This window comes from Strix uralensis, chromosome 3 (genome assembly GCF_047716275.1).
Source record: "Strix uralensis isolate ZFMK-TIS-50842 chromosome 3, bStrUra1, whole genome shotgun sequence".
Lineage (NCBI taxonomy): Eukaryota > Metazoa > Chordata > Aves > Strigiformes > Strigidae > Strix > Strix uralensis.
In genome coordinates, this window is record NC_133974.1 from 39,271,283 (window position 1) to 39,287,787 (window position 16,505).

A 16,505-nucleotide genomic window follows, 5' to 3' on the forward strand; every position below is an offset into this window, starting at 1 on the left:
ATTTTCCATGGTACCATTTGTCTGAAGTTCTCACTGACAGTTGTGACAAAATTCTCAACTCAAAATACAACCACTTATTTCAATAACAGAAAGATCTGTCAAACTATAGTGTCAGATATCTCAATTAAAATAACAATCAAAATAACCAAACAACACAAATATATTTCTCAGATTAATTTTTATTTTCTGATGAATAATTAATATGATTTCTTGATCTGAGTTTCTAACCAAATATCATAATTTAGAAAAAGTTTTCTGCATCTTAAAAAATTAGCTATTCTTAGGCTTCCTAGGCAGAAATGTTCTGAATATTTTAATGCTTTTTAAGTGCTGCTAGTTTGTTCATTTTTCATTAAATATTTACAGTTTCACTTTCATGGCTTCTTCAGGCCAGGTATAGGAGTCAGCCACAAAGCTGTTATAATCAGTACTGTAAACCTGAGAGCGGATGAAGGCTTCTAGGTCCTTGGGCTGAGGATAGGTGGAGGCAGTGTTATTCCTGTAGGCTGCTTCTGCGATCTAGAAATACGCATTAAAATCCTAATTAGTGCTGGTAAACTATTTGAATACATTTAACAGGATTTAAATGTAGGAATTAGTTCAAAATCAAGATAAGACTTCATCTTCTGTGGTGCTGACAGTCACCTATACGCACACTGATTCTGGGCTATTATACAGTGAACAAGGCTATGAACAGGCTGATGTTCGCATTTAAGTGAGTCTGACTCATGCTACTTTTGAACAGCTGTTACAAATACAGTGCTCCTCCTCACCCAGCAATATCCTAGCTTTTATTGTGCAGTGGTGGATAAAACATTCCACAAGCCCCAAGCACTGAGATACAATATCTGCTTTTCCATCATCAGGTTACCCTGGTTTACCATCTTCTTCAAAGCACGGTAAGAAAAGTGTGATTTGTTCAAAGCCTCCATGCTCCCTGCACAGTACATAAGTTTATTATTTGCCATAGTTTGATAATATAATTCTTAAAGGTAAACTCATGAGAAAAAAAGTCCTACGCAATGCACAGGTTTAATTCTGGAGATTGTTGAGGAAAATACAAATATTTGCTTGCTTTTTCCTCACCCAGACCATACCTAAGTGAATCAGTTATGCATCACAAGTATAGTTGCAACTAAAATGAAGTTTAGAAGAGGTTGGAGCTCACTCAACACATCAAAGTAGCCTCTCACATCTGAAGAACACCTACTTGAGAAATGTGTATCTTTAGACTGGACATTCATCTATGAAACAGAAGTTTGGCAGACTGGTTTTATGCAGCAGCACTCTGGAAAGATCTGCATCAAGCTGTATTTGGCAAATTGACAAACACTCCTACTTTGAATAAAAGCAAGACGGTCTCCTTCCTGCTCTCCTTAGTTCTCCCTTTAAAACATAAACGTTTTAGCTTGGTGAGAAGCTGAGACCCCAAGTTACCAGATTTAGACTTCCTTTCTAGGATTAATCTGAAGCCCAAACAGATTTGACTGAGAAGCACTTTGGGTGTTTATGTAAGAGTTCATCTTCAGTTCTGTGCGATTAATTATCATGGTTGAATGAGGTCTGAATTTATATCCCACGTTTGGTATTCAAAAAAATTTTGATAGTGTTCCTCTCCTGGAAAAGACAGAAGCTGTTGCTAGACCTCTTCGGCTGTATCAGCCAGAACAGGTATTTGCAGGAATAAAGTCTCAACAGAGATCAGGCAGAAAGAATCATTGGGAAACATTCTCCTTTTTTGTATTTTATATAACACACACAGAAGCAGAGGAGGAATTTCTATCACTGTGTTTCTGCCAAACACAGTTTGATTTAGCCTGAGGAATCTAGGTAACATTTTGACATCCACAGAACAGAGTTACTACTTGCCTAAGAAGACGTGAACTGTGATAAGGATTTTTTTTTCTTTTTTTAAATATACAGAATGAGTGAAGCTAGGGGAGCTGTTTCATGCATGAGGGCTCCCTCTTATTCTTTCAAAAGAATATGCAATAAGTGGAATTATTCACAGTAAGATGACCAAGAGAGAAAACAGTAATTGGATCAAAAAAGGTCACAGAAGACCAGCAAAATAACCTCCTAAAATGCTGAAAAAAGCAACCTAAAAAACAGAACAACGGAGGAACTGGGATAAATACATTATTTGAAAGCTGCTTCTTCTTCTCTCTGGGGCAGCCAAATTTCTTGGGAAACTGCAGGTTTAGGTCAGTTACTGAAAATCCATCTGCATCAGTTCTGTATTTGCCAGTAAAAATCAACCACTTGGGCAACCCCTAACCCAAACCTGACCCACAAACAAAAAGCATCCCCTGTAGTTAGTCATTTTGATAGGCCAGAGTAAGGATGGGAACAAAAGGGAATAGTGCCTGGACACAGGGGTGACATTTACCTTCTTGACACGGAACTGATGATCATGAAGGGCCAAAAGCCTTCAGATGTGCAGCTTGCATGGCTGTAAGCCTGGGGACCTGCTCCTAACTGACGGACAGTACAGTTTGGGGTCTATGGACATAAACACTTGCTATGGTTCTGTATCTTCTTGTATTTGGATTACATTTACATTTATGAATTTAATTTTGAAACTGCTACTTGTCCAAGATTGATCGATGCAAACCAGCTTCAACTTGCATGAAGGTGTGTTAGTTGACTGAGTCAAACGCTCAATTATGTAGACAGTGTAGGAAGAAAAGCCACAAAAGACTGAAATGACTTACCCTCACAGCAATTTTCAGTGACACGTGCTGAATAGTGACTAACGGAGGGTACAGACGACCTTCCTGTAAATTCTCCTCTGAAACTTGCTGAGCTATTACCTAGAAATAAAGCAGACATGTTTAACTTGAAACACAGATGCAGCTGTAGCTTTATTAGACAGTGATCTACTCTTAAGCAAAGAAATCGTTCTGCTTCGGCAAATCATGCAGATACTGCTTAATCCACCTAGGCAGTGTTTTTTACAGCCAGGTTTATCATTAGGAGTAGCCACACAAGGACTAGAAATTTCGGGAGTTATGCCCTTTTCCCACTCAGACAATAAGACTTATTCAAGTCTTGAATAAGTCCATGACACACATAAACTAGCAAATAGTTCTCTGTGAGATATAAATCCCAACCATCAATTGTTGGGTCAAAGACTTCTGAGGTTAAAGAAGCACCTGTTATGCTAACAGTTGTCAAGTCATCCTGTGCAGTGAACAGAGCTGAAACCCTTAAGTGTAAAATGCTTTGAACAAAATTACTGGTGGCTGAGCAGGTTTGTTGTGTATCCAGCTCGCATATCTAGCCTGTATGAGATCATAAAAGTACATATGGTCAACCACAGAAAGTAAAATAAAAGTAAGATTATTCAGGGTCTTCTTTAAGCCCTGCTGGCCGCTGCAGTCAGATTTAGAAATAACGCTGTCTAATGCTAAATTCTGGCTTGCTGGGACAGAAAACATAGTGCTGCTAGAAGTCAGTCCACTCCACTTGAAGGCTGAAGCAGGCCCATCATCTCAACCATACCAAGTAACTAAAGAAATCATTTTGCTCTTTGCTTGATTTTTCACCAGACTAACCAGGGGAAACAAGGAATGATACAAAAGTTCTGATGCATGTCTGAGAGGATCATCTCCTCTATGGTCTGAATATTCTTGCTTCTTCTTCCTAGCAAGACTGGAAATGTTTTGTTGTCATCTCCAGCAATGAACAGATTAGGAAAGCAGAGCAAGCTGAGAAGTTGTTTACTGTTTAACTCACTGGCCATATGAAAAACCTTCTATTACCATGAGGTGTAAGGACATTCCCTGCAGAGTGAGGAGAGACACTGCTTGCAATGTCTGCTTATGGGCTTACTTCATGAACTTTCTCTATTCCTGCAACAGATACCTTTTAAGAAGCAAAGGGTCCTGGGGCTGCCTTTGGGTCTAATGATATTTCTGCTATCATTAGCTAAAATTTGTTTGTCATTTGGGGATCTGAAATAGAAAATAACCTTTCAGGGTGATCCAGATTGGGATTTGCTGAGCCTGAGAATCTGCTGATGCCAGTTCACTAACCTGTCTTCTCTCTTGTAATCTCTTTGGTGGACTTGAAGGTTTCATTTCTTTAACTGCCCACCTTTGTACCTTCTAGGGAGCTGCTAGTTAGAACCAAATCCAAATACCTTCTAAGCAAATTAAGCATAAAATTCATATATTAAAAATGGTCTGACTTTATGCAGTTTTTAATAGCTGCCTTCACTAACATTCTCAACTACGATTTTCAAAAAAAATTATCAAAAAATATTAAGAGATTTGCATCAGCAGAATCCAAATTTCAAAATTCTCTTGCTTTGGGACAGAAAGGAAATTACTCTGGGGAGGGGATGTCCCTTGCCCTTTAAACAGCTAGGAACACATAACAGTCACAAGGAAAGGAGGTTCTTTGTACACTGCAAGCTCATACTTCTGAAATCTATTACAGTTTATAAGCAGTTTCCATTGATATTTAGTACATTAGCCTTGCTCCTGGAGTGTATCCTTCCATTTAATTTCATCCAAAAGGAAACTAGTCCCCCTCTCCTCCCAAGATCATGACACACTGTGGACCAAGTAGGGACACCAGGGAGACGTGCTCCAAAAGACCATTCTGATGCAAAATAGAAGAGTAATGTAACAACACCCTTAGTGTTCCCATCCGGAGAAATGATACATTTTTGTGCAATTAGAGCTTAGATAACAAAAAGTTAGAACCAAATCACTGACTGATGCAGAAGTGCAGGGATGCTACTGCATGATGTGACCTGTAGGGGTACTCTGTGGATGGAAGGAAAATTCTGGTCTGGATAGCATCTGGTGGAGCCATCTATCACCCATCAAGAGGTTCTGAAAACACCAGGTAAGTCCAGGAAACACTGTGAAATGAAACTGATAACATGGTCCAAAGAGAAAGCAAGAAGTGCAGTTTTGAGGGAACATACTAGGAAGATACTTGAAAGAGCACAAACTGCTTCCTGCAGTTCCTGTTGCATGTGGGAAATAGGACCATGTGTAGATTGCTTGCAAACAACTAGGACTGTGTCAGAAGAGATGCCTGGCTATCATCCTTTCTGGTAGAAGTATGTAAATAGTTTGAATTACAGAGCAAACACTGTAGTAACTTCAGGTTCAAAAACAATGTTCTCTTCTGCAACCTACCCAGCATGCTGGTAGGTGTAGTAAGTTTTTCCATTTGGAGTGGAAATGATAAAAAGAGCAACAAGAGATTATACTTTTGTTGAGTATAATGAGTAAAGGAAAATTATTTCTTTATATTTCAATCTCATATTGAGAAATACAGCAGAGATAAAAACCCACTAGAGGGAGCTAAGACAACGTGAAATCTAGTTTTTGCTTTCCATGATAGCAACTAGGTTGTTTTAAAATTATATGCAGCCCTTTGATAAAACAAGATGTGCATCTGAATGTGTAAAGAGAAGCTTACAACATGAGATTTCTGCTATTAACAGTTTAATGGGGCTCTGCAGGAAAGATGAAATCTGAAGAAATCAACAGCAAGTTGCTGTTAGTGTAACGCATCACAAAAAAAAAAAAAAGTTTAGGAGTAGAATACTTCTGTTTTGTGATGGGGTGGTTAGAAAGCAAGCCACAAAACATTTGGGCAGTGCTTGAAGTGGGAGAGGTAGCAAGCTTAACTATATAGATGCTATGCTATTCCTTCTAACATATTCCTGTAACAGCATTAAAAACTATGCAAAAAAACAGAAATAAGCATTTTCAAAGAGAATGACATCTTCTCCTGTGGTCTCTGAAAAATGCTCCTTGAGAACATCAGTTCAGTGGTGGAGGAAAAAATGATGAATCAACATTTGGAATTATTAAGAAAGTAAGAGACAACACAGAAAATGTAATTATACCAATGTATAAATCCACAATGTAACACCACTTTGAAAAGTTTGCATTTTTGCTCCACCTACGTCAAACAAGAATGGGATAGAGTCATGAGGGGTATAAAGGATAGCAAGGGTCATTATTTTTTGTACAAGGAGACAAAAAATAATAAATAGACTTGTGAGAAAAAAAGAGAAGACTGACAGAAAATACAAAAGACAACTGAAGGTGAACATTTCTCATGGCACTATAGGGAACCCAAATCATCAGACAGCAGGAAATCATAGGAGGAGCGTTTCTTTTCCCACAGAACTCATAATTAAATTGTGACACTAATTGCCAAAAGATGCTCAAATGTATAAACATGTTTAAAAAGCCACTAGGCTCATTTATGAAAGAAAAATCCATACAGGGATAAAACTTCCGACACAGGAAGGCCATATAGTACAGGCTGCCAGAAGCTGAAAAGCCATCTGTATTTTCCCCTTATTTATCCTCTTTTCCTCAGCTTCTGCTACTGATTACTTTCACAGGGAGATAGTGAGCTGTTTGGATCTTAGGTCCAACCCAGTATGGCTATTTTAATGTTTTAAATTTTAATTAATTCAAATTTTAATAGAGAAATTAGCTAAGCCTTATTGCAGAACCTAAATGAAAGGCAGTCAAGACAGGACAAACGGCATAAAGCAAGTGGGGGCATTTTGGCTTTTGGAGGATGTATTCTCTATAATTAAATAATTTAACAGGATTATTTCTGGCGTAACTTAACTGTAGGTCACACATGCCAAGAATATTTCATTAGTTCGTAATTCTCTGTCCCTTTTGTTGTGTTTTGTAGGACTTAGAAGAGTAGGTAATGTCTCTTGTCATCACAGAGCAATTGCCTGCAATTAAGAGGTATTACAACTTACAGTACCTTAGATTTATTGTCCAAAATCAAAGTTACATTCTATTTTACTTGGCAGGAAGAAAAGAACACTGAAAGTAGAATTTGTTGTAGTTACAATAAGCTATTTGTGACTTTTATCAGATTTAATTGGGGACGTGGCAAAGAAAGAAGACAGGAGGTGCAGGCATGCAGCCTGGGCTGCTTATTCTTTTTACCTTCTTTTTTCAGGTAAGCTACTGCTACAATCTGAGAAGGTCCCTCTGTCTAAAATGCATGGGTTTGGTGCTTTAAATTTTGCAGCATCTTGGGTGCTTCCTTTCCAAATGGAGAATACTAACCACTATTCTAAAACCCACATGAAACTATTTTGATTTTATCCTTCCATTTAAAAAGCCAAGGAAACAAAACAAAAAGCACATTTGCCTTTGCTTTGTACTGTAATTTCAGCTAAGGGCCTGCGCAGCCCTCCCGGCCTTCACACCCCTGACACTTCTTCTGGCAAAGACTCCTCTGAAATCCATCAGTTGTGGCCTTGCTCAGTAACTGGCTGTAGCTCCCCCAAGCCCCAGTCACACACTGCCTCTCACACAAGTAGGGAGACCAGATGTGACTGCTCTCAGCTCCAGCTGTTAAGGTGAGTAGCTATCCATTGATCTTGCCACCAACATAGACTTTCTATGCAAGAAAAAATACATTTTTACATGTCAAACTTTTCTAGGGATTTTACTAGAGGATAGCAATTATGTAGCAAAACTTACCAAAAAAGAAGTCAGGAGAAAACCTCTACCTCAGGAGAGAATTTAAAAGCTTCATCACAATTTCTGATACCATTTTACTTCTTTGTTACGTTTCTTTGTTCAGAACAGATTTTTTTTTTTTGACTTAGTGGACTGCCACTTGAAAAATCATTCAATCCACATATGTGTCACCTTTAATCTATCAGCACTCTATATATAGGAGCCATTTCACCCAAACCAAAATGAAGCAACTTCTAGAATGAAATAAGACAACTGTTTAACACAGCAGTTTAGACCAGCAAGTGAGGATCACCGTATCCAACTGAAATTACAGGGAAGGATTTAAAGGGAGGATATAATTATCCAAAGACTTATGAGATGGATCATTGCCCTCCTAAGATGGTTAAAGCCAGTGGAGACAGTCTGGCCTTTTTACTAATTTTAAAGATGGAAATTGTGAATGTCTTTCTTATAGAGGGCAAGCTGCTGGCAAACTTTTTTAAAGATGCCATAGTATGCACCTTAAAAAAAACCCCTTAGAAATCTAGCAAGGGCAGTGTGCAAGTGCTCACCCTTTATGAAAGCTTCATATCACATACTGCCATCATGTTGCCTTCGAGTGACAGTAAAGGGACATTTTCTTCCCTTTAATCCACGAAGAGGACACAAGGAGCATGAATCCTGGAATGCAATATACCTTAGAGAAGCTGCAAGAGTTGAGTCAGGCATTCTCACTTCTGCTAATTAGGGCAACTTTTCTTTTTTTTTTTTTTTTTTTAATTGTTCTATAATGGTTGCTAATTGCATTGCTTTGAGGCTTCCTCTGTGTGACCTACACTACCAAGTATTTCCAAGCATCCTTACACAGCTTCTTTAAAGATTAGGATGGTGCATTTTCATAAAGTTCTGTGGATTGTAATTTATATGAACTGGACTAAGTAGAAATTACCACTGAAGAGCATCTAGGTTAATTAGAGTTAACTTGATAAACTGAAGCTGGCCTTCTTCCTTATTTCCATACCCTAAAAGCATCAGGCTTTTAATGACTTTGCACAGACATGGTCAGACCATCATGCACTGCTTAGGGCTCTCTAATCACTGTCTGTACTGAGCCTGGGCTCTCTCTGAGCAGGATGGGCTTGGAAGCATGTTCTTGGGAGCACAGTAGCCAGGAGCTTGAGCATCACTGGATATCACACCACTCAGCAGAAGGAAGCTGAGTCCTATCAGGCTCATTATGTTGCTCTTGGTGCCAGCCAAGAGCAGAACCAACAGAGGCAATGAAGGAGACAGGAAATGCAGGACAGGGCTGGAAGGGGGTGAGATGGGAAGGGTCAGAGGAAGGAGTGGTAAGGGTGCTATGATGCCATAGCAGATGAGGAGCAAAGATAGTGGACCCAGAAAAGCACAGAAAGGTACAATTTTCTTAGGTGAGAAAGAGCTACAGGAAGATTGACTTACTGTTTTGTAAAAAAAAAAAATAAAAATTGTGTTAACCATTTGATTTCAACCACTGCTAGTAATTTATTTTGTTTGAATAAGGGATTCTAAAATAATGAAGGCCAGATTCTTCTCCCATACATGTTGAAGGTACAATCCTGTGCATTTATATGTCCTACTGTAAGACAGTGGATGTCAGATTTTGAACAATCACTGGAAGTAGGTGGTGAATGACTCCTAGAACCAAAGTGTTTCCTCTCTGTTCATTTCTTGCCCACTGAGTGGAGATAAAGGAGGAGAGATCACATGTTGAATAACATCACAACAAAGGTCATAACAAACTGCCTGAAGAAAGAAAAGAACCGATGCAGAAAAGGATAAGAAAGAAAATGGGAAGAATAACATGGCAATTGTGCCAAACTGTGGTGCAAGGAACTACAAAGCAATGGAGCACTTTCACTAGCTGTTGACAAGGTAAGTCCACAAAAAATGATGCCAATAGCTTTACTCAAAAAAAGCAAGAAGCTAAAAAGCTAAAAGAAATTAAAATAATTTTTGCAAGAAAAACACCCACAAAAGTCACCCCAAAGCTACCAACATCAAAATGCAGTTCTTTTCAATCTAAAATCAAACCCAAATTGTACATATGTGCATTCATCTGTGATAATACAGTACCGAAATCTTTCTCTTTTTTCCTTGCCAACAAAAAGTGAAGTTTATGTCAGATGACCTTTGGGCCAAGTATTAACTTTTTAAAAATAACTTGTTCAAATGGAACTTATAAAAACCAACATACCTTGCAGATAAAGACCTTACACAGAAAGCACTATTTTTCCAATTTAAAAGATAATGTTTAAATTTTTCTGTTTAACTCTTCATTATTACCAAGTTACTAAATTAAGGAATTGAAATAATTTTTAATACAGTACCTCAGCAGTTGTGAGGAACACGTCCTCACCAATATGTTTCAGTCCACACGAAATAACACCAAGAGCAACTCCTGGAAACACGTAGGAATTGTTACCCTGTCCCGGATAGAGAGTTTGTCCGCTTGGAAGAGTGACAGGATCAAAAGGACTTCCACTGGCAAAAATGCCACGTCCCTGAATTATAACAAGAAAGCCAAAGAAAGTATGTTAGTTACGAGGATGCTGTTGAAGTATTTCACACATCCCTTTAAATATCTACCACTGTGGAAGCTGGGTTACACCCATTTGCTGTCTCTTCTGAGAAGGTGTTAGAGCTACTTAACTGATTATGTCTCAAGAGCATCAGGATGCTGATCCTAGAGATCACTGGCAATGCTCTGTAACTATCTCATGTCAGAGAGTAACAGCTGCCTTATTCAGGTAAGAGCTATCAGCACAATTTAGAGGAGGAGAAAGTGAAAGCCATCACTCGTTATTCACTCTGTGTGTCCATGCCAGCAGAAGGGCACATGGGAAGAAGGTATGCACCTGGAGCTGTAACACTTAAAGTGGACAACACTGTCATTGTAACATCAGGTGATTTTTTTCCCAACAGCAGATCATCCACAAAAATGACAGGCCACTAAATGTTATACTTTTGGATGTGGCAATTTCCGAGGAGCTGTGAGGACAGACAGAACTCTCTGTTCCTCCCAGTCTCTTCAGGCCCCTGTGCCCAATCCAGCTCAACAGAATGACAGAGGTACAAGTGTTGTCCCAGGAACATCATCCCACGGTACAATCTATAGCACAACTTGGTGATGGGACCTCCTCTTCTGGGACCTTGTGGCTCCCCTCACTGTCATATACTGAGCAGGGTGAGGGCACCAACTCAGGCCACTGGTGTGGGATCATCCAATACTGATAAACCACTAGGATGTTTCCCAGCAGATTTTGGGGTAGCACTGTTGCCACTAGAGCCCAGGCACCATGCACAGACTGGTCCCAGCAGGCAGTACGGAAGAGCCAGCCTGCTTTGGGGAATTCGAGAATTTAGCTGTACAGATACAAGTTACACCATATCACTTGTCCTGAGGACAAGAGAACTGGCTCTAACTCATTTTATGTTGCAGTTCACATGGGACATCTAAATCTCTTCCCAGGACCCAAACACAGGTGTAGCTCCACGCTGGCACACATCAGGCAGCTGTGGGGAGGAACAGAAGCCCGTGGGGTGACCCAGACCTGGCGACAGGGCTTATGTTGCTAATGGCTTAACATCAGCTAAGCGGAGTATTAGGCTCAGTTACATGCATGTTCAGAGTTGTGATACCACTGGAGTACCAAGAGATGGGCTGCAAGGGAGCTGCAAGTCTGATGGAGTCTCACTGTTCCCCTGGGATGAGGAACACCTCAATGGGAGCAGATGCTGGCACTATCGAGTGCCATTCAAGGGTGGCAGAAGAGGCACCTCAGAGATGACTCACCAGTGGCACTACTATCCAGGTTCTCCCCAGATCATTCCTGATACACAGGGAGACACAATTAATTTCTACAGCAGGCATGGCAGTTTTGGACTAATGAGGAGAGTGACATTGCACAGGCTCTACATCAGCAGCCCAAAGGCTGGCTCTTGCCTTGCTGGGGATGGAGCACACTCAAATTTAAGCAGTAAATTTAGGTGGGGAAGAAAAGCCAGCCTTTATTTCTGCTAGCACTGCTGAAGTGATAAATGTCACTGTTAAATACTTCAGAGGCACTTTGCATCAGAAATATCTATGCCTATTTTAAAGAACTGGAAAGTGCATTTTAAAATATACCACTGTTGCTATTCAGCTTTTCAGAAGAATATTCTGTTTGGTTTGGTGTCATTCAGTATTATCATGGTCAGTTTATTATATGTTTTGGTGACAGATCAAATAGTTCAGTGTGTCTTTTGCTCTGCCTACCAGATGTCATTACGCACTATAACCAACCTTCACGTAGGCTGCTTCCCTGGCTCTTGCATTGTGCTGTAATTGTGTACTGTGCAGTGGGGAACGGGCATGCTAAATTTGTCTTTTAAACACTGTAAAACTGTCATTCAAGCTGCCCTGTATTTGAAAAGAAATCTGAACACAATCCCCTATGAAACACATACAGTCAAGTAGTCATACATTTCAAATTCTAGACTGAATTACAGGATAATGTGTTTATTAGCACTATAATGCAATAATAAATAAGCAAGCACAGTTGTCCTAATTTTCACCTATGATTCCATAAGAAAAATCTTTGTAAAAGGCACCAATTATCCCAGTTCTTAATAAAGAATTATTTTAAAGATTCTGTTTCCTGTATTGAAGTATTTTCTAACCCTAAAGAATATTTATAAAATCTCAAATGAAAAGCATACCACTGTGTGTATATATTACACAAAGTGGTACCGTTCAAAATCAGGAATAAGGTTTTAATGATTGATGGTTACTGATGCTTCTGTTAAAATAAAGACTATGAATCTTGCTTGACACCAATAAAAGCTATTACATGTTTTTATGAGGGTGCAAGCATGTATTGACTCCAGTTAAATTGTCTTGATAAAATCTGGAAAACCTGTTACTTATTTTACCTACACACAGAGACATGATTAGTACTTGCTACTCCACCCTCTTTCTTCCTCCCATTTTAAATTTAATTGCAGATTTACTTTTCACCGTGTATACTGGAGAGATGTTAATCTTTGATTACCTCTGTGTATTTGTAGCACTGCTCAGCAGTGCATTCTGCTTTGCTGGTAGGATTGCTGAGAGCAAAAATAATAGGACGTTTGTTTAAAGCAGCCATATCCTGAAGAATTTGTTTAGTAAAAGCACCACCAATTGCAGCAACTCCTAAAGAAGAAAAACACACATAACAAGCAGAAAAATGCAATCAGTTCAAGGTAACATATGCTCTTTTAAAACAACAGAGCTCCTTCTACTGCATACCTGTCTCTTTAAAATGGAGTTCAACCTTTTTCCTAACATGTGGTTAAAATAAAGTTTTGTATAAAAGATTTTGAAAGAGTGAAACTTCAGTATTATCCCTAACATAAGGTAGAACCTACTGACCCCTGTACAGTTTGGTGAATTTCTCACTTCACTTTTCTCAGGCCCTTTATATAAAATAGAAATGTATCACCTAACCTGCAGGTAAGTCTGATAAGGAGCAGAAAGGTACAACTCTGTCTCCTAAAGTCTCATGCAACAGACGGGATAGTTTCTCCCAAATCCAGTGTGTCAGATTTCAATTCTTTCTGACATGACAAATCTCTGCCTTCTACAGCTGATCATTTCATCATTTCCAGCTTTAGCTGATGAATAATCCCAATTTTCAGTCTAAGGCTTCCCTGATAGCAACAATTTTTTTTAAGACATCCCTTTCCATCCCATCAGAGATGCTTTTATATTCTCCACACTGTACTCACAACCAAAAAGGGGTGTGTGTGATGGTGTGATGGCCAATACACCTGTATTTCTGCCTAACCTACAAGAGTTGGGAATCCAAGGATGAGATCCTTGCTCTCCACACCTTCAGTGAAAAACAGACAAACAGACCTTGGAGTAAATCTAACGATCTTTATGTCCGGGGAGGCCCCTATCACTTGGCTTGTAGAGAAGGAAGCCTCCTTCTTGCTCAGAGCCCCCAGTGCCTGGCTCCCTGTACTGCTTTCCACATAGCATCAGCGTTTCAACAGCAGGAAAAAAGCTGTTGTTTCCTCTCTTGGGGGAGTAGGAATCTCCCCCAGGAGGGGGTCTCTCTTGGGTCAGTACTCTAACCTCTAACCTCTTGTCACTTGTGCACAAATGAACATCTGTAAGAGTCGGTCAGAAGATCAGCATTGTCTCAACATTGTCATCAGGGACATGGACAGTGAGGTACCCGACAACGGCCTGTTTGGAGCGCAGTTGCCGACCCCTGGAACGGAATGTGGTGCAAAGGCTCCTGAATGCAGAACTGTGTGGCACAGCCAGTGCTGTGCTGTTCTCCTGAGTACTGAACCGTGTGGTGCAGGCAGTGCAGTGCTGTTCTTTGGTGCCTGAGCTGTGCAGTACAAAGAGTGTTGTGCTATTGTTCGGTACCTGGGCCTATCCAGAGCGGTTAGTGATAATTGCATAGCCATTGTCAAAAAGATGGATCGCGACTGTTGCCATAAAACCGATGAAGAAATCATGAACCTCAGATGAACTTTGCTTCATTATAATACCAAAACACACCTCCTGGTTGAAGGTTACCCGCCTCCGAGACTGACCACACCTCAGACACTCCCCACCGCGCACGCGCGATGGCCTTGCTCGAGAGGGGTGGAGATATGATAATTGAATTCTGAGAAGGGCGGAGACCCCCGAGGCAGAGGTGGAGCAAGGTGTGTTACTAAGCATAAAAGATGACTTCTGGACAACGAAAATTGGAAGCTTCCCCACCAAGGACCACGATGATCGACGACGCAGCATCAGCTGGACCCGGGACCGTTAGGACGTCGTGAGATCAGCGGTGGTAGCTATAACCTCTCTCCCTCTTCTCTCTAAAACTTAACTTTACTTTTCTCCTTTCTTTCACCCATCTCTAACTATCGCGTGCCTCTTCACAGGCAACCCAATAAAGTTTCACTGTTTGATTACTGCTATCCCCTTTGGTGTTGGTCACCTTAATTTTGCACTTTCGAGATCGTAGCAAACGAATCATCACGAGTCCACCGAGTGGACCGTGACAACATCCCAAGATTTCTCACTCTAAAAAGACAGCTTGGTGTCTGCCTGAGGAGAGCACAAGGTACTTGGAGGGAGGTAAAAGGGGTCCTCGCCTCGCAGAGCTGTCTAGAAGTTCATACACGCTCCAGGACTAACATTTCTTAAAGGTGTCTGAGTATTTTCTGACTGCTTCTACATGAAGCATAGTATCATCTTACAGAGACATCTTCAAGCACAGCCTATGCCCTCAATATGAAGAAGTGGGTGCCCCACTGAAATTCCCTGAACTGTTTTAAATTGAGCTTTCCAAGAGGTGTACTGAAAGCCCAAGCACCCTATGACAGGCTCTTTAGGTGCTGTTTAGGTGCTTAATGTAGGGCAAATAACGTCTAAGACCCATTTGGTTTTGCAGCTGGCCAAATCTCCTTTATTCTGATCCCTCGGTAACAAAAGAGGCAACTCCTCAATTGATGCAAATCAGTGACTTCTCTCAAAGTTTAAACAACCCTTGCTCGAACATTTCCATCACTCGCTACTATTTTTTTTCAAATCGGAGCTCTCTGTACTTCACCTTCTATGAATGGACAAGGATGCTTAGATGCAAAAGCTCTGCTAGACCAGCTGGGTCACTGTGTTTGATGAACAGTTATGGCAGTCATGATTTTGACCCACTTGTATAAGATCCTGTTATACACTTTAGTTTCTGTTTAAGTCTGTAGTTGCCAAATGTTTAATGTCTTCTAAAACTGCTTCTGGACAGCCAATAGTAAGAATGACAACTATCTTCAGATATAGTTAAAACAAAATGCTCTGAACAATCTGACTTTATTTTTTGTTTTTAATTTTAAAATTGCATTTTCTTACATTTGGTCAAGCTAAACTAAGTTTTTTTCTTGAGCCATCGTGAGTGATAAAATGTATATGAAGATTCACTGAGATAGAGTTAAGTAAAACACTGGGAGAAGGAGTATCAGCATATTTCCCCATGACTCCTGTTGCCCAGAGGAAGATACCGAATGACTAGTCCTCCAAGCCAAAAAAACCCCAATATTAATTTTCATTGCTGTTTCTGTTGGAAGAGCCTTCATTATGCAGCATGGATACAAGAAAGTGATCTTGAGGGAAAGCACTGCATAGATTTATATATAAAAATGACACACAGTAAACATCCATATTTCATGACAGCAGACATTCCCGAAGCGTCCACATGCCTTTATCTAGATAAATATCACAGATCATTCAATCTAGTCTTCTGTTCCACTAGCTTTTTCAGCCTTGTATTCCACTAAACAAATTCTTCAGACTACTTGGTCTCTCTCTTGCAGTCATATCTTTATGAAGCATAGAAAAAGATAAGATATTTGCTTCATTCATGATCATTGTCACTAGCAGATTCTACTGAACAAGGACCACATAGTCTAGGCATAGTCAAAAAGGTAGCTCTTAAAATGCAGGATAACTTTCACTGGCATTTCAGATTTTCCAGCATCTGATGAATGATTTTACTAGCCAGATAGATGAATTTTCAAGTCTTACATATTAAAAAATTTATTTAAGAGTACTTGCAGTTCATTCCTGAAACTGTCACTGAAATATAATAACCATACTGTAGAGACCTGAGCAATCCTTTACTGATATCCCAAATCCTGCAGCTTTTATAAAAGAAAAAGTCTTTGTAAAGTCTGTGGTATGGTCTGCACAAAGGACTGGTGGCTAAGGACCTAAATATGAGGGAAAAGAAGATTCAGCTACAGCATGCTTATATTTGCACAGCTTTACATGTGCTTAGCTCAGTTTTCTCAGACTGTTTGAGGTTATTTGTATTACACCATCCACATTAAATCAGAAGTAATTTAGGAAGGTGATAAGGTTCTCCATCAGATGTTTAAACCAAGTCGGATTATTCCCCTTGTGAAATGGATGGCTTGGAGTGAAAGCAGTGTTACATGCCTGGATAGTTACTATTTGTTCAGTTG

At 39.9% G+C, this 16,505-nt stretch overlaps 1 protein-coding gene across 1 annotated transcript in view; it reads right to left on the reverse strand.

Annotated features, from left to right (window-relative positions):
* Positions 1-159: 159 nt before the first annotated feature.
* Positions 160-16,505, reverse strand: part of ME1 (malic enzyme 1) — a 185,934-nt gene continuing 169,588 nt past the window's right edge. The window contains exons 11-14 of the mRNA XM_074861959.1: positions 12,548-12,690; positions 9,845-10,018; positions 2,715-2,813; positions 160-519 (exon numbers count right to left, since the gene is read on the reverse strand). Coding sequence (XP_074718060.1) covers positions 361-519; positions 2,715-2,813; positions 9,845-10,018; positions 12,548-12,690 — 575 coding nt within the window. The 3' untranslated portion in view covers positions 160-360. The remainder of the gene's footprint in view (positions 520-2,714; positions 2,814-9,844; positions 10,019-12,547; positions 12,691-16,505) is intronic.